This window comes from Amphiura filiformis, chromosome 19 (genome assembly GCF_039555335.1).
Source record: "Amphiura filiformis chromosome 19, Afil_fr2py, whole genome shotgun sequence".
NCBI classification, from domain to species: domain Eukaryota; kingdom Metazoa; phylum Echinodermata; class Ophiuroidea; order Amphilepidida; family Amphiuridae; genus Amphiura; species Amphiura filiformis.
Window position 1 is genome coordinate 7,682,273 of NC_092646.1, and position 23,575 is coordinate 7,705,847.

The window sequence follows — 23,575 nt, forward strand, 5'->3', positions numbered from 1 at the left end:
TCAGTTAGGGCTGATAATGGAGAGCAGGGCCGGATTTTTATACCATTGGGCCAGATGGGCCCGGGTCCAGGTCCCAAAAAAATGGGGGGCCCAAAATTGCCCTATGCATCTTTCTTTTAACCCCATTAACAACACGTTTTTTGGTCAAAATAGGGTAAAATTGTAAAATTTTCCGCGCTTTGCGCAAATTCAGGTAACCTAATTCAAAAATAGTCTGAAATTGAATTGAACAAAATATGTTAGTCTCCCTTAAGTCCTCCTAATTTTGGCCTGGCCCATAGCCCCCATAAGGTAGACTAAATCCCGTCCTGATAAAAGGGCCCGTACTGCTCCTTGTCCATGGGCCCCTGATGCTCTTGCTACGCCCCTGTGTAAATGGGACTTTATGGTTAAAAAAAGGGGACTTTTTGGGCCTTTGGCGACTCTGTGGAGTATGGTGACTATCTCTTAGCACACAAATTACCACAAATCAGAGTTTATAGCCAGAGTAAGCAAAATGGGCAAATGGACTATGGAGAAGTATAGAGGTTAGAAATCCATGTTCTATAAGCTGCATATCCTATCAACAACTGCTATACCTTGTTTAGGACTTTCAAAAGAAGTACCTGCATGTGCAACCATGACTGTTTCAAAATAGCCCGCCAAAGTTATGAGGTCGTGTATTGAATGAGGAATACTATGGAAATCAGTGCCTTAAGTCGCACATGAGTGAAGTGGATCACCTCTATACCACACCACATGTTGCCATGACGCAATCACCCTGAGTCATATACATGCATGGAATCCCTGGCCGATCCAGTGAAACAACCATGGCTAAGGGTCGGTGATCTCATGCTTGGCACGCGAGGGGTCCTGTCAATTTTTGGGGTACCAAGTGACTTTTTTTTTCCATCTTCTATCCTTGTCATTCGTTGTTTTCCGATAATAAAAATGCATTTTCTGTGTCAGGGTTAATACAGTTGCAATAGCCAGGGTTGCAAGACGGAAGGTAAGGACAACCATTAAACTATATAAACACCCTGACTAAAAGTAAGTCAGTGGGGATTTTTATCTTGTTCTGCTTCTCCTTCACCAGAGGACATCTTTGCAAGAATTTACTAAGCAGTTACGTCTTTAAATGTTTATTCTGGGATGGGGGGGGCAAAGCATCCTCGGTCTTGTTTCAAGTTATTTTTCTATTAATTTCTGAGACTTAACAGATCCCTTATAGGTGTTACAAACTCATCCACAGGGGGAAGCTGCCGCCTTGGATACATCACTGGGCCTCAACAACAGCATGCAAATTTATATCCACAAAAAATATGATAAGTTTTATCAGATTATAAAGTAAAATTGCAGACTATAATAACGGATATTGTTATTAATTGATATTTTATATTTTAATCTTTCAGATATTACGATCCACTGGGAAACTAACAAAGTAGAACCAGCTCGTGAGGACTGTGGTCTTGTATTGCATGTGTGCTGCTTTACTCAAGGACATATTTACCAGTCGAGAAGTGAATTCCATGGTATGTTTCAGGAGCACACACTCCACACAGTAACTTGATCTACATCTTTGAATGTTGTTGGGTTCTTCTTAAGATGGCAATGAAACTTTTAAAACCATTTTCTTGTGCATTTTGCAATCTTAAGCATTATTCTTTGGACAAATTTAAAACCCATGTTAACAGACATCTAATTAAATATGTGAGGGCTCACAGATGCTTGAACATTAAAGAGAAAACCTATCAGTGCGAAGACTGTCAGAAATGTTTTGCCTTAAAACAAAGCCTAGTGAACCACATCAGAATTCACACGGAGAAATCATATCAGTGTGAATATTGTCAGAAGTGTTTTACTCAAAGCAGTAGGCTTGTGTACCACATCAGAACTCATACCAAAGAAAAGCCCTATGAGTGCGAATATTGCCAGAAATGTTTTACACAAAATAGTCATCTGACAGCACACATCAGAACTCATACCAAAGAGAAACCCTATCAGTGCGAGTATTGCAAGAAATGTTTTACACTGAATAGTAATCTGACAACACACATCAGAACTCACACCAAAGATAAACCCTATCAATGTAAGTATTGCCAGAAACGTTTTACAGCGAATAGTAATATGATAGCACATATCAGAACTCATACCAAAGAGAAACCCTATCAGTGCGAGTATTGCAAGAAATGTTATACACGAAATAATCGTCTGACAGCACACATCAGAACTCACACCAAAGATAAGCCCTATCAGTGCGAATATTGCCAGAAATGTTTTACACGGAATAGTCATCTGACAGCACATATCAGAACTCATACCAAAGAGAAACCCTATCAGTGCGAGTATTGCAAGAAATGTTATACACAAAATAGTCATCTGACAGTACACATTAGAACTCATACCAGAGAAACCCTATCAGTGCGAGTATTGCCAGAAATGCTTTACACTGAATAATAATCTGACAACACACATCAGAACTCATACCAAAGATAAACCCTATCAGTGCGAGTATTGCCAGAAACGTTTTACAGCGAATAGTAATTTGACAGCACACATCCGAACTCATAACCACATAAGAATTCACACTGAAAGATCATATCAGTGTGAATATTGTGGGAAGCGTTTTACTCTAAGCAGTAGACTGGCGTACCACATTAGAACTCATACCAAAGAAAAGCCCTATCAGTGCGAGTATTGCCAGAAATGTTTTACACAAAATAGTCATCTGACAGTACACATTAGAACTCATACCAAAGAAAAACCCTATCAGTGTGAGTATTGCCAGAAACGTTTTACACTGAATAGTAATCTGACAACACACATCAGAACTCATACCAAAGAGAAGCCCTATCAATGTCAGTATTGCAAGAAATGTTTTACACTGAAAACAAATTTGACAAGACACATCAGAACTCATACCAAAAAGAAACCATCAGTGTGAGTATTGCCAGAAAATTTTACACAGAAGTGATCTGACAAGTCACATCAGAAATCATACCAAAGAGAAACCCTACCAGTGTGAATACTGTCAGAAATGTTTTGCTCTGCAAATTGGCCTAGTGAACCACATTAGAATTCACTGAGAAATCATATCAGTGTGAATATTGTCAGAAGTGTTTTACTCAAAGCAGTATGGCTTTGCGTCATCAGAACTCATACCAAAGAAAAGACCTCAGTGCGAGTATTGCCAGAAATGTTTTACACAAAATAGTCATCTGACAGTGCACATCAGAACTCATACAAAAGAGAAACCCTATCAATGCGAGTATTGCATGAAATGTTTTACATTGAATAGCAATCTGACAACACACATCGGAACTCACACCAAAGATAAACCCTATCAGTGTGAGTGTTGCCAGAAATGTTTTACAGCAAATAGTAATCTGATAGCACATATCATAGTTCATACTATAAGCGCGATTATTGCCAGAAATGTTTTACTGAGAATAGTAATATGGCAAGGCACATCAGAACTCACACCAAAGAGAAACGCTATCAGTGTATTGTAAGAAATGTTTACAGTGGAATACTATTTGGCAAGACACAAAATCATATCAACACGAAACCCTATCAGTGTCAGTATTTTACATGGAATAATGATCTGACAAGACATATCAGAACTCATACCAAAGAAAAACCCTATCAGTGGGAGTATTGCCAGAAATTATTTACAGTGAATCTGAATAGTGATCTGACAATACACATCAGAACTCATACCAAAGAAAAACCCTATCAGTGCGATTATTGCCAGAAATGTTTAACACAGAAAAATAACTTAACAAATAATGCACATCCTGATGATTCATACCAAAGAAAAACCCCATGAGTGTGAGTATTGCCAGAAATGTTTTACAGTGACTTGCAATGTGACAAGACGCATACAAACTCATACCAAAGAGAAAATTACTGATGTTTTTGCGGTCACCCAACCAACCCCCTTCTCAACCCTGCCAACCCAAAATAAATTTTGAGTGCTGGAACAAACATATTTGTAGTGCAGTCTTCTCCAACCAGCTAAAAATACACCCGACTCAAAATAACATGTAAAAACTTGCTGCACAGGGAATTGTTCAAGTTCTAATATTTGATTGTATTAAGCATTTTTTAACTTAATCTTCTTACATCATTTTTTTGAATAAAATCTTGGAAATGATCCATTAAATGCATTGTGATATCGATAGCTACACCCGAGCATAATTTAGCACCAAAAAGTGTTAATTCATTTATCACTCTCAAATCACATCTAGCCTTACTAAGATTTCTGTGAGTTCAGAGGTCATGGGCCACACAGATTATGCTGCCCAGTAATGATTAAGGCAGCTTATTTGATACGGCATTTTTTATTTTAATATTTTCATAAACATGCTTATTCATTAGAATCCATGGGTAGAGTTAATTGAATACGGTATGTCTGATCTAGGGTTGTCTTTGAAGTAGAATTTTCATTGTCGACAGTCATCAAATCTCAAGATCCGACATTGGCAAGTTGTTGACAAAGCAATACATCAATAAAGTCTAAATATTAAGTTCAGAGATCACATTATGCGTTGTTTATTTACATCAAAATATTACTGTCAAATACACATAATCATATCAGTAACTCGACATTACAAAATGAAGTCTATTGATCCACCCTATCATTGTAATGTTACTCAATTATTACTTTTCTTTAAATATACCCAGAAGTTATTTCATGGCCAATAATTGTAATCTTAAGCTTATCTCTAATATTTTTAATGATATAGTCTTTGTCGACAACAACCCTAGTCTGATCCTAATTACCGTAACCACCGTTATAAGCCCACCCCATATTTTTCAAAACATTCTGGGAACAAGGGTGCACTCAGGTATAAGCCCATTACTAAATTTTGGCAAAGTTCTTAAATCAAATCAATGCTTTGCTCTCATATTTCAGAACAAATATATATAAATATCAGTTGATAATTAACATTCCACACTTTAAGAAATGGACAGAGATTGAAATTACTGGTACATTGGGCATATACAAATGGGGTGATTGCTCTTATTTTTTATTTCAAGCACTAGCCCTTCCCCGGTTATAAGCCCACCCTCATTTTGAAGTGAAATATGCCATCTAGGGGGGTGGCCTTATACCCGAGTGGTTATACGGTAGTGTTTGTAAACCCAATTTAAAGACAAATAAAATGAGAAATGCTCTGTGGTTATTTGAAAAAAAAACTGCCCAAGTTACAATGTACTATATTCACTCCATTAACCGCTGAGGGCGGGCGGTTACCAAAATCATTTTGGGTAGGCACTTATTTTTATAGTGTTTACATAATTGCATGTAAAAAATAGCCCAGAATATATGGATTTTATGTTTACAGATAGTTCTGTGTGTACAGTTGCATGAATCCTGTACAAAATGATAGAGGATCATGTGTAGTACAGTTGCTGGGTGGGCACGTATAGGGGCACGGGCAGTTAATGGAATGAATACGGTATCTCAAATAAAAGAGAAGGGAGTGGTGGAATAATTGTGTATGCCATGGGGCAGTGAGCATGGGGGTAGAATTCACAAACTGCAAAAAAATGCTCCCCCCAAAAAAAATGCTCCCCCCCATTGGCCTGCCAAAAATCACTCCCCCCAGCCTGCCAGAAAATCTTTGCCCTCCTCCTTTGCACATGCCATTTTTTGTAAGGGACCATTCACAAACACTTGTAAGGGGGGCCTGATGCAAAAAGGGGGCTCTGAAATTTTTGATCCTCCTAAGGGGGGGCCTGAAAAATGACCACAAATTTTCCTGGAAAAATTAAGTTTATATGCTTTTCTATGGGGTTGACCCATAATTTTCATGTCAAAAAGGGGGGCCTGAAATTTTTGAGGTCTGTAAAGGGGGGCCCCAAAAAAGAAATGTTTTTGCACCAGGCCCCCCTTACAAGTGTATGTGAACGGTCCCTAATCCACTGGCATTTTGCAAACTTCAAATGGTCTAGATCAGACTTCCTCAAATAGATTTGTTGAAGCGCCACATGAAATAAAAGAAAACTTCAAAGCGCCACTCAATGCCTGCAAAGTCACCGGGGGAGTCAGAGGGGGTTGTCCCCCATCTGAAGCTATTGATTTTTTAAAATTTGAGGTGCAAATGATGCCATTTGGTGCAACATTTTGTACTATTTTAGCCTGTCTTAACAAGGATAACATGGGAATCGCATTGCTTAATGTTGAAATATATATTAATATAATATTGGAGATATTGATTTTTTTGTAAAATTTTTTATTTTTTATTTTTTATTTAAAAAATCTAAACAGCGCCGCGCGCCACTTGGGGAGTGCACCGCTATTTGCGGATCCCTGGTCTAGATATATATATTGGGAGCAGTGTTCAGCTATTTATCTGATGATCGCCGTTTTAGGCGTGAAACTCCGAGTAATAAATCATGCTGTTATAATATAATTACGATGTTTTATGTATTTTATATTGGGAGCACATATATTTGCATATATATAAAGCCATAATGTACGATCTTATGATATGAAATATTGGTTAATTTTTTTACAAACCTGATTTTTTTTGCATATTTGTAATGTTTACACATGTCCCAACTTGAACCTAAAAGGAATCGGCCAAATTTGTTATCTTTGTAGGTCAAGTCATAATTTCAAATTGGTGTAGGAGCTTTACTGTTTTCTTAAACCTGTTTGGTTTGGGCAAAATTCTCCCCACCCCAAATTCTTGCCCCCTCCCCCCTCACGTTTTGGCCATGACCTTGAAGAATGTGAGGGTCATGCGCATATTTTTTTTATGGGGGGGGCTTTGGTGGTGCCAGCCCCGGGGGTAAAAGCAGGGGCGGCCAAAAGCGAAGGGCGGCAGAAGAAGAAGGGGCAGCAAACAATGGGGGGCGCGAAAGAAGGAGGGCGGCAAAAAGAATTATTAAAGAAAAAAGGCGGTAAAAATGTGAAAAGTATAAAAAAATTCAAGCAATTGTTCTATACATCAAAATGTGTTGCTTTTAGGGAGTGAGCACTTAATAACCCCTTTTTTTGCTCTTCACTTTTTCAAACAACTGAAAAAAAATTGGGTCAACCTTTTCGGGCTGTTGATGAAGGGGCGGCAAAATTGAATTACCTTCACCCCGGGGTAGTAGCGCCAACGATGCGCCACTGAGGGTAAACATGCAATTTCCCAGTTCCAACATGTCAGCATATTCCAGACCCGGGGGGGGTTCTTCCTGGTTGAAGGTATACGGGGATGTGCCACGGTTTTGGGGTACCTTTTCAGCGATTTTGGTATATCGATGGGTGGGTCTTCAGTGGAGACCAATCGCCCAATTAGGCATTTGGCAAAAATGCCCTTAAAGCGTAATTATGGCAAATTTGGGTGCTTTTGGGTGCTTTTTCTTGAAAATTGGTATACTGATGGGTAGCAAAAACAGCAAAAAGTAGGTATAGAGAAAGTCAGCATCCGAAAGTCTGCGTGGCACACCCCCGTACAAAATTTTTCGAAGAACCCCCCCCGGGATTCCAGAGCTCTGGGTAAATGCTAATGGTAATTGGAAAATGTCCCAGTGAAGTGACAGTCAAAAATAACCAGTAACACACTTTTGCTGACCAATAATGGTATAAAATTGGATCGATTGAGCCCATATTTATTGGTCGAGCTATGAGTTTTAAAATGTTGGACGAGACCAATAAATACTGGGCGTAAAGCATCCAATTTTATCATTATTATGTTTCGGATCTAATATTTTCACACACTTGGATTCATCAAAACATAATAATGTTTACTCCTGGATGTCATATGTATTTTCCCAATTTTAGAATATTTGAAACATTCATTAAGGGGTGGGGTATGAACGTTTGGACAGTATTTATTGTGGGACATTAGAGCACATCACACATATCGAATTGCATTCTGAATACGAAGAATGTCCTTCTGATATCAAATAATTTTGATTTTTTGAAATTCGCAATGTAATACACATTTTATGGCAAATGATTAAAAATTGATATTTTGGATATTTAACAGTACTTGAAGTAAACTTTATAAATCTGATGATTTATACTTAAAGTGTATGTACATGTAGGTGGGATGAAAAGCAGGGTCTTAGCTAGAAACTGAGGGTTGCCCATCATTTGAATAAAATTGCCTGTCCTAATTAAACCTTTAAAACATTTACCAGACATCTATAGCCCATTGGAGGTTCAAAGAGTTCAAATATGTGCTGATATGGCCTTGTTCTACAAATTGGGTCTACTAAAAAAGTCAATTAGCTTCTCAAAACATACAATTTATAATATAGCATCTGTCAAAGGCATTAGTTTTGCCCGTCCCAGGAGCAAACTGGCCGTCTAAAATGACAGCCAGACGGGTGGCTAGCTAAGACCCTGATGAAAAGCCGACGATCAATTGAAAATTTTGACCTTTCGTATTGAAGATATGGATTTTTTTCCCAAAACACCAAAAAAAAAAAAAAAATTAGGTCTTTTTTGGAAAAAAATCCATATCTTCAATATCAAAGGTCAAAATTTTCAACTGATCCTCGGCTTTTTCTCCCAGTTTCATACACTTTAAGAATATGTCGTTAGATTTATCAAATTTACTTCGAGGACTGTTATCCCCGGACTGTTATATATCAAAAATGTGAAAAATATCAAATTTCAAAAAATCAAAATTATTTGATATCAGAAAGACATTCTTCGTATTCAGAATGCAATTCGATATGTCTGATGTGCTCTCATGTCCCATAAAAAATACTGTTGAAACGCTCATTCCAGATCCCTTAAATTTACCATTTCAGGTTTTTGGGCTGTGATCTTTGGCATTAGTGCATTCTGGACAGTAAAACTAAATTTCCACACTAATACAGTTGAAAGCCGGTAAGAATGAGCAGTAAAACTAAACACCCACGCTAATTCAGTTGGAAGCCAGTGAGGACAACCAGAAAAACTGGACACCCACACTTAAAAGTTGGATGCCGGTGAGGATTGTTGTCTTGTCGTGCTCCTTCACCAGAGGACATCTTTGTAAGAATTACTTAATTAGCAGGTAACTTGATGTGCGTCTTTAAATGTTGATTTTGGGATCGGGGTGTATGTAGGTGTGTGTGTGAGGGAGAGGTTTCCTCTGACCGGGCCTCTGACTTATTATTTCAAGTTGTTTATCCCTTAATTTCTGAGACTTACAGCCCCCTCAAAGGTATGCAACTAGATCGACTAGCTTCCTCCGGGCTATATGCCACTGGTGTAGGGACCTCAAAACAAGCATGCACATTTCTATCCTCTGCGGGAGTGTTGTAGGATTATATAAAGTAAAACTGTAAACTATAATAACAAATATTAATTTATATTTTAACCTTTCAGATATTTTGATCCACTGGGACACTTTAATAAAGGTAGAACCAGACAGAAGCCAGTGAGGATTGTGGTCTTATATTGCATGCGTAATTGACTTCCATGGTATGTTTCAGGTGTACATAGTAACTTGATTTACATCTTTGAATATTTATGGCATCAAAACTTTTAAAACCGTTTTCTTGTGCATTTTGCAAACTTGAGCATTATTCTTTGGACAAATTCAAAACCCATGTTAACAGACATCTGATTAAATATGTGCGGGCTCGCAGATGCAAAAGTGTGTTTTATCATACCAAAGAGAAACCTTATCAGTGCGAGTACTGTCAGAATTGTTTTGCCCTAAAAACTAGCCTAATGAACCACATCAAAATTCACACAGAGAAATCATATCAGTGTGAATATTATCAGAAGTGTTTTACTCAAAGCAGTAGCCTCGCACACCACAGAACTCACACCAAAGAAAAGCCATATCAGTGCGAACATTGCCAGAAACGTTTTACACGGAATAGTCATCTAACAAAACACATCAGAACTTATACCAAAGAGAAACCCTATCAGTGTGAGTATTGCCAAAAATGTTTTACAAGGAAAAGTAATCTGATAATACACATCAGAACTCATACCAGAGAGAAACCCTATCAGTGCGAATATTGCCAGAAATGTTTTGCAGAGAATAGTAAACTGACGGCACACATCAGAACGCATACTAAAGAAACAACCTATCAGTGTGAGTATTGCCAGAAATGTTTTACAAAGAATGGTAATCTGACAGCACACATCAGAACTCATACCAAAGAAAAGCCATATCAGTGTGACTATTGCCAAAAATGTTTTACACAGAATAGTGATCTCACACGGCACATCAGAACTCATACCAAAGAGAAAGCGCTATCAGTGTCCGTATTGCCAGAAATGTTTTACACAGAATAGTCATCTGACAAAACACATCAGAACTCACACCAAAGAAAAACCCTATCAGTGTGAGTATTGTCAGAAATGTTTTACACAGAATAGTAATCTGACAAGACACATCAGAACTCACACCAAAGAGAAACCCTATCAGTGTGAGTAACTGAGTATTGTGATTGTCAGAAATGTTTTACATTGAGACTAGTGATCTGACAGTACACATATAAACTCATAAGGATAATTTACTGGGTGGACAATTTAATTTATTTTTGCTCTCAAATTAGGGAGAATAATATACTGGGTGGGCAGTGGTAATTGCATCCAGGTGTTGGATTTTCGTAAATGTAGACATGTGAATGAAACTTTTAAACTCATTTATGTCAAGTACAAACTTGAGAATATGTTCTTCATTTTAAGTAAATGTCATCAAAACATATTTTTATTAACTTATCTGCTTGATTGCTTACTTGCTTACTTGCTTATGTCGACTTGTCTAGTCGGACTCCGCTGATGGCTCTCCACACAACTCTGTTCTGCATGCAGTTCCTAATGTCTTGTCTCTCTAGTCCAGTATCCTCGATTAGTTGCTTAATGTAGTCCTTCCGTGGTTGTCCTCTTGATCTTTTACCATGCGTAGGCTGCCACAGCAAAACTCTGGAAGCTGCCTCTGTTTCACTTCTGGCACAGTGTCCCGCAAATCTCAGCCTTTTTGTTTTCAGCCTTTCAGAGATTGGGGAGAGATTGCCGTACAGCTCCTTATTGGTGGTGTGCGACTGCCAGGTAACCTTAAGGGGGACAGGTAAATGGCGAGTTAAGAATGGGCGAGTTAGATGAAAAGCGAGTTAGATTGGCGAGTTACCCCCTGCAGAGATTAAAGAGTGACCCCTGCTGAGAATACGACAAGTCCCATCGGCGAGTTAAGATTTACAACAAGTCCTGCCGGCGAGTTACGACAAGTCCCATAAGCGAGTTAAGATTTTTACGGCAAGTCCCGCCAGCGAGTTAGGATTTTTACGGCAAGTCCCGCCGGCGAGTTACGACAAGTCCCATTAGCGAGTTAAGAATTACGACAAGTCCCGCCGGCGAGTTACGGCAAGTCCAATAAGCAATTTTTACCGCAAGTCCCATTGACGAGTTATAATTTCAAATCTCAAATGCTATATATTTAATTCTCACCATCTGTTGTTGTCTGCCATTTGTCAAGTCAAGAAGGCTAATTATCACATGCTGGGTAATTAATGATGGTTCAGGGCACCTATGTTCAGGGTAGGCCTGGCATTTTCGGGTAATTTGAATGCATTTTGATAGCCTGAAAATGCCAGCCTTAGTTCAGGGTAATGTATTGGGTAACCTTGGAGCAAATAATAATTTTAAGCAGGAACCACTTGTCAAAGAGGCCCAGCAATGTAACAAATAACAGATCTGCAAGTATGGATAATTAATTAATATTATAATATTACAAGGTAAAGCATTACTTTCCAAATTGAAGACCTCACAGGAAAAACCTACATCAAGTCCTACATGTAACTCGCCAATGGGACTTGATGGTGTTGCTGTAACTCGCTTGCAGGACTTGATGGTGTTGTCGTAACTCGCTTGCAGGACTTGATGGTGTTGTCGTAACTCGCTTGCAGGACTTGATGGTGTTGTTGTAACATGTGGGACTTGTTGGTGTTGTCGTAACTCGCTTGTGGGACTTGTTGGTGTTGTCGTAACTCGCCTTTAGCTTACTTCGTGGGGGTAATTGACAAAAAACCTAATCTCTATGGGGGGTAACTCGCCTTTTTAACTCGCTCTTCTTTAACTCGCCTTTTTTTAACTCGCCTAGTTACAGCTCCCAACATTAAGTGCCTTTCTCAGTAGTCTTGTATAACAGCCATCAAGCGCCTTCCTAAACTTTGATGTAATTGTCCAGGTTTCTGCACCATACATCAGTACTGATTCGATGCTTAAATATTGCTTAATAAGGCTTCAACATTGGTAAGGGCACCCAAGTGTATCTGAGGTCAAATTACTAAAATTGTCATTTGGGAACGAAACTTGGTGGGTACGGTCAACATTTTGAGTTAAATTTCGGTCATTTCGGGGTCACCCAGGGGTCATCTGAGGTCAAATTTCTAAAATTAATCGTATGGGCATGAAACTTGGTGGGTACAGTCAACATTTAGAGCCAAATGTTTGGAAGGTTATTTCGGGGTCATTCGAGGTCATCCAGGAGTCATCTGAGGTCAAATTACTAAAAATTATCTTATGGGCATGAAACTATGTGGGTACAGTCAATATTTAGAGCCAAATGTTTGGAAGGTCATTTCGGGGTCACCATGGGTTGCAGGTTCATTTACCTCTACCAAAAGTAATCGCGAAAGTACACAGTTGGGAAAGCAGACGAGACCTGTGGTTCGAGACCCGCCTTGTTATAAGTATTTCCCAGTAATTTCCGGTATGGCAGAGATGCTACTTTTCCATCTTTTGCCTAAATTCCTTCTTTTATAAAGTTAAAATTTCTGAACTTTTAATTAACTTCAGTCGCCCATTTTGGGACTTTCCAGGGTTTTTGAGTGGACCTATGTGGCATTTCTATATATGTTAGTGTTCCCCTTATTTTCCTCCCAGCCGGTAAATGAATTTACTAGAATTTGACAATATATGGGCAGCTGTGACTTAGGGAGCGATCGTTCTTTATGGCAGGGGGAATGGGATAATTTAGGGGGAACACGAAATTTTTTGTGGTCTTGAGGGGGGAACCTGAAATTTTAGTTGAACCAGGAGGGGGGATTGTTAAATTTTAAATGGAGAAAATTGGGAAAACAAGGGGAAGCGAAAATTTTGAGGGGGAGCGAAATTTTTTGTCGATATTTTTGCCAAAACACCCATTCCCCCCTGCCGTAAATAACGATCGGTCCCTTAGGGGCTGTGCAATAATTTTGAGCCCTGGGGGAGGGTAAAATTGTGGGGGGGGGGGAAGCAATTTTTGGCAAGCCGAGAGGGGGGGGGCAAGCGATTTTTGGCACACGTTCTTGGGGCACCTTTTAGATAAAATGCTCTAAAAAGGCGTAGGGAAAACTACAGAAACGCTTAAATATGCAAATTTTCCTGCTCGCTGCACTAGCAACATGTATATAGACCCTTAAAGTTTGCAGATCAAAAAATTTGACATGTGTAAGGGGCAATTTTTTTTTGGCGGGCCAAGAGGGGGGGAAGCGATTTTGGCGGGCCGAGAGGGGTGGGAACTAGCGATTTTTGGCGAGCCGTTTGGAAATTTTAGCTCGGGGGCTCATTAATTATTGCACAGCCCCTTATATTGACCTATTTCCCAGCTATAATTTAAATGTTTGTTTTGCCAGTTATTTATATTTTAAAATAAATAACAGCATAGGGCAAAATGTTGCACAAAATAATAAAGACCAATGTAGAATCAGTCAAAAGGTGTAAAAAGTAATGAACAAAAAATAACATGTATTCTTTCAACATTTAAAGTTTAGATTGATTGCAGGAATTTTTTTTCATAATTATAATATATATATTATATTATAAAGATTCCTGTCATCTGATTGATTAAAAGTGCAGTCATTGAATTAGCTATGCCCTCCTTTTTAAGAATTATGTAAAAACTGAACTATTCCCCGGGCGATAGTCTTTTTAAAAGACTATTCCCTGAGCATAGTCATTTTCACATCATCAGTGTGCGTCCGGATCAAATTTAACTCTACGCGCGCGATGGCGTGTTCGCATTACGCACGCGGCGCCAACCCGCTGCCTGCCAGTTGCGGTGACACGACCGGTTCATAACAAAAAACTTTCTTTGTAAATTTTACCATAGCCTATGAACAATAAAATAGGCCTTTTAACCAATCAGATGACAAAAATCTATATTAATGAGGTATATAAAACAAATATTGACTGCTTTATTCGGGTCATGGTTAACATTATAATAGGCCCGCTGTGATCTCAAAACCATGACCCGAGGTGCAGCCTTGGGCCTATCACCTTGGGCCTACAATTTTAACCATGCCCCTCATAGGAGTTAATATTTGTTAATATTTAATACCTATCCGTACATGTTCAAAGACTTGAAATGAGCAATGTGTATCTGATTGAGTTTCAAATAATGCTTCAAGTCTATTACAGACATGTCAACTAGTACGGTTTCACCGTATTTTGTACGGTAAAACATGAAAAATATGGTAGTACGGTCACCTCCAAAAAAATACGGAATTCCAGAATTTTGACGAAAATAATAAATTGTTGTGTCTTAAAAAGATAAACAGTTGCAAGATTAGACTACCGACTGAATTACTGGTATCATTTGACCACTTTCTTGGTCTGTTAAAGTGGTTGATTACATCGTTTTTCTCTCGACTTTCGATCATGCATGCACATTAAAAAATTATTATATCAGTTCAGTTCAGTTCAGTTCAGGTTATAATAGGCCTACAAGATGGTTTCCGAAATAATTTTCTTCTGACTTGCAGATTTTTCATGCACATTAATATTTTTATTAGCCACCTAATGCTATGTCTTCTGAAGGTATTTAGTTAACTATTTAGCTCTATTGGTGCAAAAGAATAAGCCTACAAGAAGGTTTCCGACCTCCTTTTACTTCCGACTTTCGCACGATGCATGCACATTAAAGAAATATTTATAGGCCTATACAAGATGGTTTCCGAAGGAATTTTCTCCCGACTTTTTTTTCATGCACATAAATATTTTTTATTAAGCATCTTCATCTAACTGCTACACATCATGCTATGTCTTCTGGAAGTATTTAGTTAACTATATTTAGGTCTGCAAAAGAATAAGCCTGCAAGATGCTTTCCGACTTTGTTTTCTCAATGGTGCACCCAGTGGCACATTAATATTTTTAATATTTTTAATATTTTTCTTTAACCATGCATAGATAACTGCTATACCCAGTACAGTCTTCTAATTGACATTGGCATTAAACTGTTTAATTTTTTTTTTTAAACATGAACAAAACCCGATGTTAGGCCTACCGACTGATACTATGATGATGATTCAGATGATGATCAATGATTTTCTGAACTTGAAAGATTTAACAAAGCATACTTCTAAAAACATTAGAAGTAACAGAACCCAATGTTTCAAGAAATATGTCAATTTGTTTGGTTTACATACTTTACCCAATTTCGTGAGGTCAAAGGTCACATACAAGGTCAAAGGTTGACTGAGGTCACCAAATCTTTTAATAATGAATTTGTAATTGTGCATCGCATATCCGACAATCAGCTTGATCAGTAATGTATTTAAGGACATATGACGACTTTAAGATGGCCGCTTTCCATGTAAAGTATAGCAAAGTAGCACTTTCATTCAATGAGTGATAACTCATGAAGGAAGCATCTTTCTGTATTGATTTATTACTTTGATGGAATGGTTCTTTGGTATTGCCAAATTTGATTGCAAATTCGTAAGGCTGGCCCCTGGACCCTGGCCGTTACGTGCTTTGTCGCACAAGTGCTCCCTCGCAATTATGTGTTCTACTTTTGGGGTTTCTGGGGTTGGCAGGTATGCAAAAGGTACATTTTTTTAAAATACGGTTTTAGGGTGCACAATACGGATTTTTGTTCTTTTGAGTACGGAAATCTGGATTTCAAAGTTGGCATGTCTGCTATTAACCCTAACCCTACACATGGTTTTTTTGCTATCGGAAGGGAAAGAAGAAACAAAAAAGGAGAGAAGATGAAGAAAAATGTCACTTTGCACCCCCGGGATTAGAAGGAGGCCTAAGTCTAGGAAAAACATGCATATTAACCCTAACCCAACACATGGTTTTTTTGCTATCGGAAGGGAAAGAAGAAACCAAAAAAGGAGAGAAGATGAAGAAAAAAGTCACTTTGCACCCCGGGATTCGAACCTGGGATGCCTCGCAAGCCACGCAGAAGATCCCCAGCATGTAGCCATGACTTGGGCTGATTGCGTCATCAAGTCACGTGGAATGGAATGCATGCACACAGAGTGGTTTTAATAGTGAGCTTTAGTGAGACCTAGTTGGGTTAGGGTTAAAATGCATGCCTCATTCAAGAATGAAAAGGTTCAGAACTGGGCTACTAATGGTCTGTCAAGTATCTATAGTTATTTTCATGACTGTGTCAACTCAAAAATCATGCAAGGTCGAACGTAGGAAAAGTATGATCAGTTGAGCTGTAGTACTAACAAAATAATAAGCGGTCTCTCTCTATCTGTCTGTCCGGCTATGCGTTTCGCCGTGGTTCAACGCATCGTGCTGAAATTTCGGATATAGATAGGTATTGAAAAAAGCATGTCAGCCATGTGGTTTTGAAGGTCATCGGAGGTCAAGGTCGAAGGTCAAAATTTCAAACTTTGTCCGATCGGGCCCAAACTTGGTGGATGGGATCCTTGATACGAGGGGAATATATGCGCAAAATAAAATTGAGGTCAAAGGTCATTATGGAGGGGTCAAATTCCAAACTTGGTGGGTGTAATCCTTGATATAAGGGGAATACATGCCCGAAATAAAATCGAGGTCACCTGAGGTCAAAGGTCATTACGGAGGGGTCAAATTTCAAACTTTGTCCAATCGGGCTCAAACTTAGGTGGAATCCTTTGTATGAAGGGAGCATAAAAACATTACATCAAGGTCAGAGGTCATCGATTCCAAACTTTGTCCTATCGGGTTCAAACTTGGTGGGTGGAATCCCCAATACGAGGAGAATATATGTGCGAAACAAAATTGAGGTCAACCGAGGTCAAAGGTCATCTAGGGGCCAAATTTAAACTTTGCCTTATTGGGCTTAAACTCGGTGGGTGGAACCCTTCGTGTGAGGGGAGCATGAAAAAATTACATTGAGGTCAGAATATATGCCCGAAATAAAATTGAGGTCAATCGAGGTCAAAGGTCAAAACGGGGAAATTTCAAATTTTGTCTGATCGGGCTCAAACTTGGTGGGTGGAATCCTTGATACGTAGGGAGAATATGCCCTAAATAAAATGTAGGTCAACCGAGGTCAAAGGTCATCACAGAGGGGTCAAATTTCAAACTCTGTCTGATCGGGCTCAAACTTGGTGGGTGGAATCTTTTATACGAGATGAATATATGTGCAAAATAAAATTAAGGTCAACCGAGGTCAAAGGTCATTACAGAGGTGTCAAATTTCAAACTTTGTCCGATCGGGCTCAAATTTGGTGGGTGGAATCCTTGTAACACGCAAAATTAAATTGAGGTCAACTGAGGTCAAAGATCATTACGGAGGGGTCAAATTTCAACCTTTGTCTGATCAGGCTCAAACTTGTTGGGTGGAATTCTTGATATTAGGGAAATATATGCATGAAATAAAAGCGCGGTCAACCGAGGTCAAAGATCATCATGGAGGGTTCAAATTTCAAACTTTGTGCGATCAGGCTCAAACTTCATGGGTGGAATCCTTGATATGAGGGGAATATATGTGCGAAATAAAAGCACGGTCAACCAAGGTCAAAGGTCATCGTGGAGGGCCAATATTTGGTGGGTAGAACACACAAAAAATCGAAGTCATCCGAGGTTAAAGGTCATCCAAAGTTCATCTAAGTTACCCGAGTTCAAAGGTTATATAAATGAGGGTCAAATGTTAAGTACGTCCAATTAGGCTTAAACGTGGTAAAAAAGATTTCTGAATGTGGCTGGAACATAGTCAAAAGAGTCACCAGGGGTCAAACAGTATTGCTATCACAGGAACAGTATCACTATCATAGCTACAGGTGCTCTTACAGGTACAGGTGCTCTTACAGCTACAGCCTACAGGTGCACTGGTTCAGAACATATAGGCCTACATGTTGTGAAATTAGGTTTAGTTCGATGAACTGAATGAAATTTTCAAAAATCTTAGCTGAGTTGTGAAATATTGTGATGGTTTTTTTTTTAATTGGGCCAAGCTTATCTTTCCCTGATGATAATATTACAGAGAAGTTGTGACATCACAAAAATCACTCCTCATGGCATAATTCATATAGCTGTATTGGCTTCAATGGGTTTATCAGCTTTTGCCATCTGTGTATTGTGTTATCTGCCATAATGGATCACTTCCCAACCTTGTATCATTCATGTCTCAAAATTTAATCTGAAGTTACATTTTGTACCCAGCGCAATCTAAGGCCATAAGAGTTGAAGAACTGTGACTGTGTCCTGCAGGTAGAGCAAGGTTGAGAAAATACTCACTAAAAGCTGAAAAGCAACATATTTTCAGGGCTGTCAACTCTCATGCATTGGCCGTGAGTCTCACGAATTGGGTCACTTTCTCACGGTCTCACGCCAAGGGAGTATAATCTCACGCCTAGGTAGTAAATCTCACGCAAAAAGCTGGAAAATGAGTAAAATCTCACGCATCGTCATGAATAATTTGTTGCTCCTACTCCCGCTTTTCACATTCTAGACCCCCGTGGCTCAAATAATCATGGTACAAAATGAGCATTGGAGTCGGCAAATCCCGGTACGCTTCTGCCTCACGCCAAGCCATTCCAAAAAGTTGACAGCCCTGATATTTTCTGTGTCAGGTCAATGTTAATAGAGGCCATGTCCATAAGGCCAGCACATAATTAGACATGACACTGATTTCCAAAGGTCCAACAATGCATTGCAAGTTTCCTCTAAATTTGCAAGTTATACTGCAGTAGGGCCTACTATAAATTACCAAAATTAACTTGAAGGAAGATTATAAAATTTTGAAAAATTTGGTATACAGTATAAGGATAAGATTTTGAATATAAAGCATAAAACAACTCGAAGACCCAAAATAATGATGTCGCCTGTGTTATGAGACGATAGATGCACTCCAGCAGGTGGCTAAAAACAATCATTACGTTTTGTTACCTGCAGAGATTTGATTATATCTCGCCTCCTTTTTCAACCAAATCGATGGTAATTAACTCTTGTAGTGAGGGATCAACATTTAACCACAAATTGCCTCAGGCAAAACTCACTTCCTGGGAACCAAATACCACACAAGGTCATTTTTATGTTAACTCATTGACCCATTTGTGTTATATACTGCCTGTAGCTATAATGACATCTTTGGGATCTGGTCAACTCATTGACAGATACGAACCTCAGGAGGGAATTCAATTTTTGATCAATTCTCTCCAGGTAGTGAAACCTAATGACCTTTATTCTCTAAATATTGTAACCTTTCAGATATAATCGCGATCCACTGCAGTTGGACCAGGACTAAGACGGCAGCCAGTGAGGATTGTGGTCTTGTAGTGCATGCGGGCTGCTTCACTCAGGGACATCTTGTCCAGTCGAGAAGTGAATTCCATGGTATGTTTCAGGAGCACACACTCCACACAGTAACTTGATCTACATCTTTGAATGTTGTTGGGTTCTTCTTAAGATGGCATCAAAACTTTTAAAACCATTTTCTTGTGCATTTTGCAAACTAAAGCATTATTCTTTGGATAAATTTAAAACCCATGTTAACAGACATCTGATAAAATATGTACGGGCGCACAGATGCTTGAACATTAAAGAGAAAACCTATCAGTGTGAGGTCTGTCAGAAATGTTTTGCCTTAAAACAAAGCCTAGTGAACCGCATCGGAATTCACAGAGAGAAATCATATCAGTGTGAATATTGTCACAAGTGTTTTACCAGGCCCGTACGCAGGATTTTTTTTGGGGGGGTGCTGATTTTGAAAAAGTGGACCTTTTTTTCCAAGGGGGGTGCGATTTTGTAAAAAGTGGACTTTTCCTCAAAAATTTGGACCTTTTTGGCCAGAAAAGCGTAAAAACCCTGATTTTTTTTTGCTAGCTACGCTCGCAAATTGTAATATTTTGGGACTTTTTGCATACTTTTGCACATTTGGGGGGGTGCGACCGCACCCCCCGCACCCCCCCTGCGTACGGGCCTGTGTTTTACTAAAAGCAGTGGCCTTGTGTACCACATCAGAACTCATTCCAAAGAAAAGCCGTATCAGTGTCAGTATTGCCAGAAATGTTTTACACAAAATAGTCATCTGACAGTTCACATCAGAACTCATACCAAAGAGAAACCCTATCAATGTGAGTATTGCCAGAAATGTTTTACACAGAATAGTAAACTGACAAGACACATCAGAACTCATACCACAGATAAACCATATCGGTGTGAGTATTGCCAGAAATGTTTTACACGGAATGATCGTCTGACAAAACACATCAGAACTCATACCAAAGAGAACCACTATCAGTGTGAGTATTGCCAGAAATGTTTCACAGAGAATAGTAAACTGACAGCACACATCAGAACTCATACCAAGGAGAAACCCTACCAGAGTGAGTATTGCCAGAAATGTTTTACAATGAATAGTAAACTGACAAGACACATCAGAACTCATACCAAAGAGAAGCCCTATGAGTGTGAGTATTGCCAGAAATGTTTTACAAAGAATAGTGATCTGAAAAGACACCACAGAACTCATACCAAAGAGAAACCCTATCAATGTGAGTATTGCCAGAAATGTTTTACACTGAATAGTAATCTGACAGCACACATCAGAACTCATACCAAAGAGAAACCCTATCAGTGTGAGTATTGCAAGAAATGTTTTACAATGAATAGTAAACTGACAAGACACATCAGAACTCATACCAAAGAGAAGCCCTATGAGTGCGAGTATTGCCAGAAATGTTTTACAAAGAATAGTGATCTGAAAAGACACCACAGAACTCATACCAAAGAGAAGCCTTATCAGTGTGAGTACTGTCAGAAATGTTTTACACTGAAAGGTAATCTGACAAAACACATCTGCAGATTTCACACCACCAAATAAATCCCCTTAGAGATATGTACTAAATTCGCCTCAAGAAAACATCATTTTTTCTTCGCAAGAGCGACTCAGTTCTTAGCGACAGCTATGATGGTTGAAATTAGCCCTAGCCTGATCCCTCTGACTGGGAAAAGATATAGGTTGACTGTCATTATTTTTTACGACTGGCCCTCGAAGTCTATGATGTCTGGGAATTACCTAATTTACCTCCAAAATCATGCCAGTGTTTCTGTACAGAAAGCGACTGCTTAAAATCATTAAAAAATACTTGATCGCTCTCATCTGTGGTACACTTGCAGGATTTGATATTACTAATCATGACCAATCCAAATTTAGCTAGTTATGCAAATTTCTGCTCATTTTAATGCTTACTTTAGGCTATGAATGTTTTTTCTGAGAAATGCATTCAGGGCGTACGACAAATATAATACTATTTGGTGGTGTGAAATCTGAATTCATACCAAAGAGAAAGTAGTATTGTCAGAAATGTTTTACACTGAAAGGTAATCTGACAAAACACATCAGAACTCATACCAAATAGAACCGTATGCACAAAAGAGTTAGACCGGGTATAAAGTTAGACCTGGTCTAAATGGAATTTAATATCATGAGAAATGACATTATTGTCTTTGAACATTGCATTAAAATCTTCAGAATTTGCTAGCTACTCTAAGTAAAGGACCATTCGTGATGGAACTTAATTCCAGTTAGACCAGGTCTAACTTTAAGTTAGACCAGGTCTAACTTTAGACCTGGTCTAACTCTTTTGCATACGGACCTAGGAGTGCGAGTATTGTCAGAAACGTTTTGCAGTGAATAGTAATCTAACAGCACACATCAGAAATCATATTTTACATTACAGTGAAGAGTTGGTCATGGTGAATAAGATCTCAATACAAGTCTAAAGTCCTTTAATAGAGGCAGTTGAGGTAGACTACTGAGACTAGAAATAAATCTTGGATTCTATTGTTGTAACCTGAGTGTGAGCATTCAAGCAAAGAAATGATCTTGCTAGCTAAATCCTTCCATGGAAATTTCCGGGTCTTGAGTTTTGTTCTATTCATGGATCTCGAATGAAGAGTGCACACCAGTAAATAAAAGTCTCCTACACCCTGGGAGAAAAAATCAGTGTTTCAAACAAGGAAATGTGCAATACGACTGAATTAAATCCATTAGAAAAAGCTTAAAACCCAACTATTAGGCCCTGATTCATATTTAATCCTTATTTAGGCCTGGGAAATAGATTGTCTGTGAAAAAAAAATGAGCAGGATCTGACTTTTTATTACAATTTGGCTAAACTTTCAAAATGTGTTACATTTCAGAAACACCAAGCTATTCGTAAGGTGGCGTACGCTGTATGGGCTATAGGGTGATCTATTCGGCATTTTTCTGGAAAAAATGCTGGACTCCGTATATAATTTCTACAATAGATGACTTCATCTGACCTTCGACTTGCAGAAAGGGTAAGTTTTGAAGAACTGAGTCGCTCTGGAGTCAAGAAAATGACGTTTTCCTGGACCCTGTTTGTACAGAAAGTCAATGGGAGCTATTTACTGGGTGCCCCCTGTACAATTTTGACCTTTTGACCTCGGTCACAATGTTTTTCTTCGAGTTTTAAATTGTTATCGATAAAATCCTTCAAAGTGAAGCTACAAATGACTGTAGCATATCAATTAGATGGTTTCTAGCTTGTTTAGCAAATTACCTGCAGATTTTTGACCATTGAAGGAGTATAAAGGTAAGATTTGTGTACAAATAAGGCCTAGTGGAAATGCATACTCGGATCACTCAGATCACTGACACCTGCATTGGGCACAATGTTGGTAAGCTTAAAAATTACACTGACCATCAGCTTTATCATGTTTGTACCCAGGCTTTACTCCCAGGGCTTATGTTGTATAGTTACTAGCCATGTACAGTGGTGTAGCATGAGATATCCTGGGGGGGGGGGGGGGGTGGCACAGACCACTATGGGGGAGGGAGGGAGGGAGCATCACCAGGCCCTAGGGGCACCCAAGCACATTTTCTGCAATTTTCCTCAGGGATTTTCTAAGTTTTAAATCGATTGACAGGGGACATGACCCAAGGGGGTCACTCCCATTGTGGCCTGTACACCATCCGCGATAATGAAAACGCGTAAAAAGGGTTGTTTTTCGTGGGTAGGCACGATACGCGCGTAACACGTTTAGGGTGTCAAAAACATGAAAAAAAAAAAAAAAGGGTAGCAAAATTGCAATTTCTAAATACGCGGAAATGAAATTTAAGGTATGAAATTTGATGTTAGGAATGAAATCCCTGTTTAGGGCGTCGTTTTAGCCAAGGGTTAAATCCTTGTTTAGGGTGCTTTTCAAAAGTTGATTATCGCGGATGGTGTACAGGCCACAATGGGAGTGACCCCCTGGGGACATGATGCCCTTTCCCACCCCTATGATGTTACACCACTGGCCATGTATTTTCTCCTCATTTGCTTTTGCAATTTGCTTATCTTCATGTTTGCTTGCTCTTATTTAGAGAGATTAAAATGGGAAATCATGAAATTGGAATTTTTGTCATTGCTATCAGCAGTAGATAGCAAAATATTCTAAAAATAGTACCATGCCAATTAGC

General features: G+C 38.9%; 2 protein-coding genes across 2 annotated transcripts in view; both read left to right on the top strand.

The window, feature by feature from the left end:
* The window catches only part of LOC140140355 (uncharacterized), a 57,856-nt gene that overhangs the window by 5,494 nt on the left and 28,787 nt on the right, over nucleotides 1–23,575 (top strand). The window contains exons 2-5 of the mRNA XM_072162115.1: nucleotides 1,392–1,511; nucleotides 8,746–8,993; nucleotides 9,308–9,403; nucleotides 19,356–19,481. The gene's annotated coding sequence lies outside the window, so the exon portion shown is untranslated. The remainder of the gene's footprint in view (nucleotides 1–1,391; nucleotides 1,512–8,745; nucleotides 8,994–9,307; nucleotides 9,404–19,355; nucleotides 19,482–23,575) is intronic.
* Nucleotides 497–22,851, top strand: LOC140140354 (uncharacterized). Its single transcript, XM_072162114.1, has 5 exons — nucleotides 497–527; nucleotides 1,392–1,540; nucleotides 2,366–2,919; nucleotides 19,378–19,481; nucleotides 20,075–22,851. The coding sequence occupies exons 1-5, from the start codon at nucleotides 497–499 to the stop codon at nucleotides 20,968–20,970; spliced, it is 1,734 nt and encodes a 577-aa protein (XP_072018215.1). The 3' UTR covers nucleotides 20,971–22,851.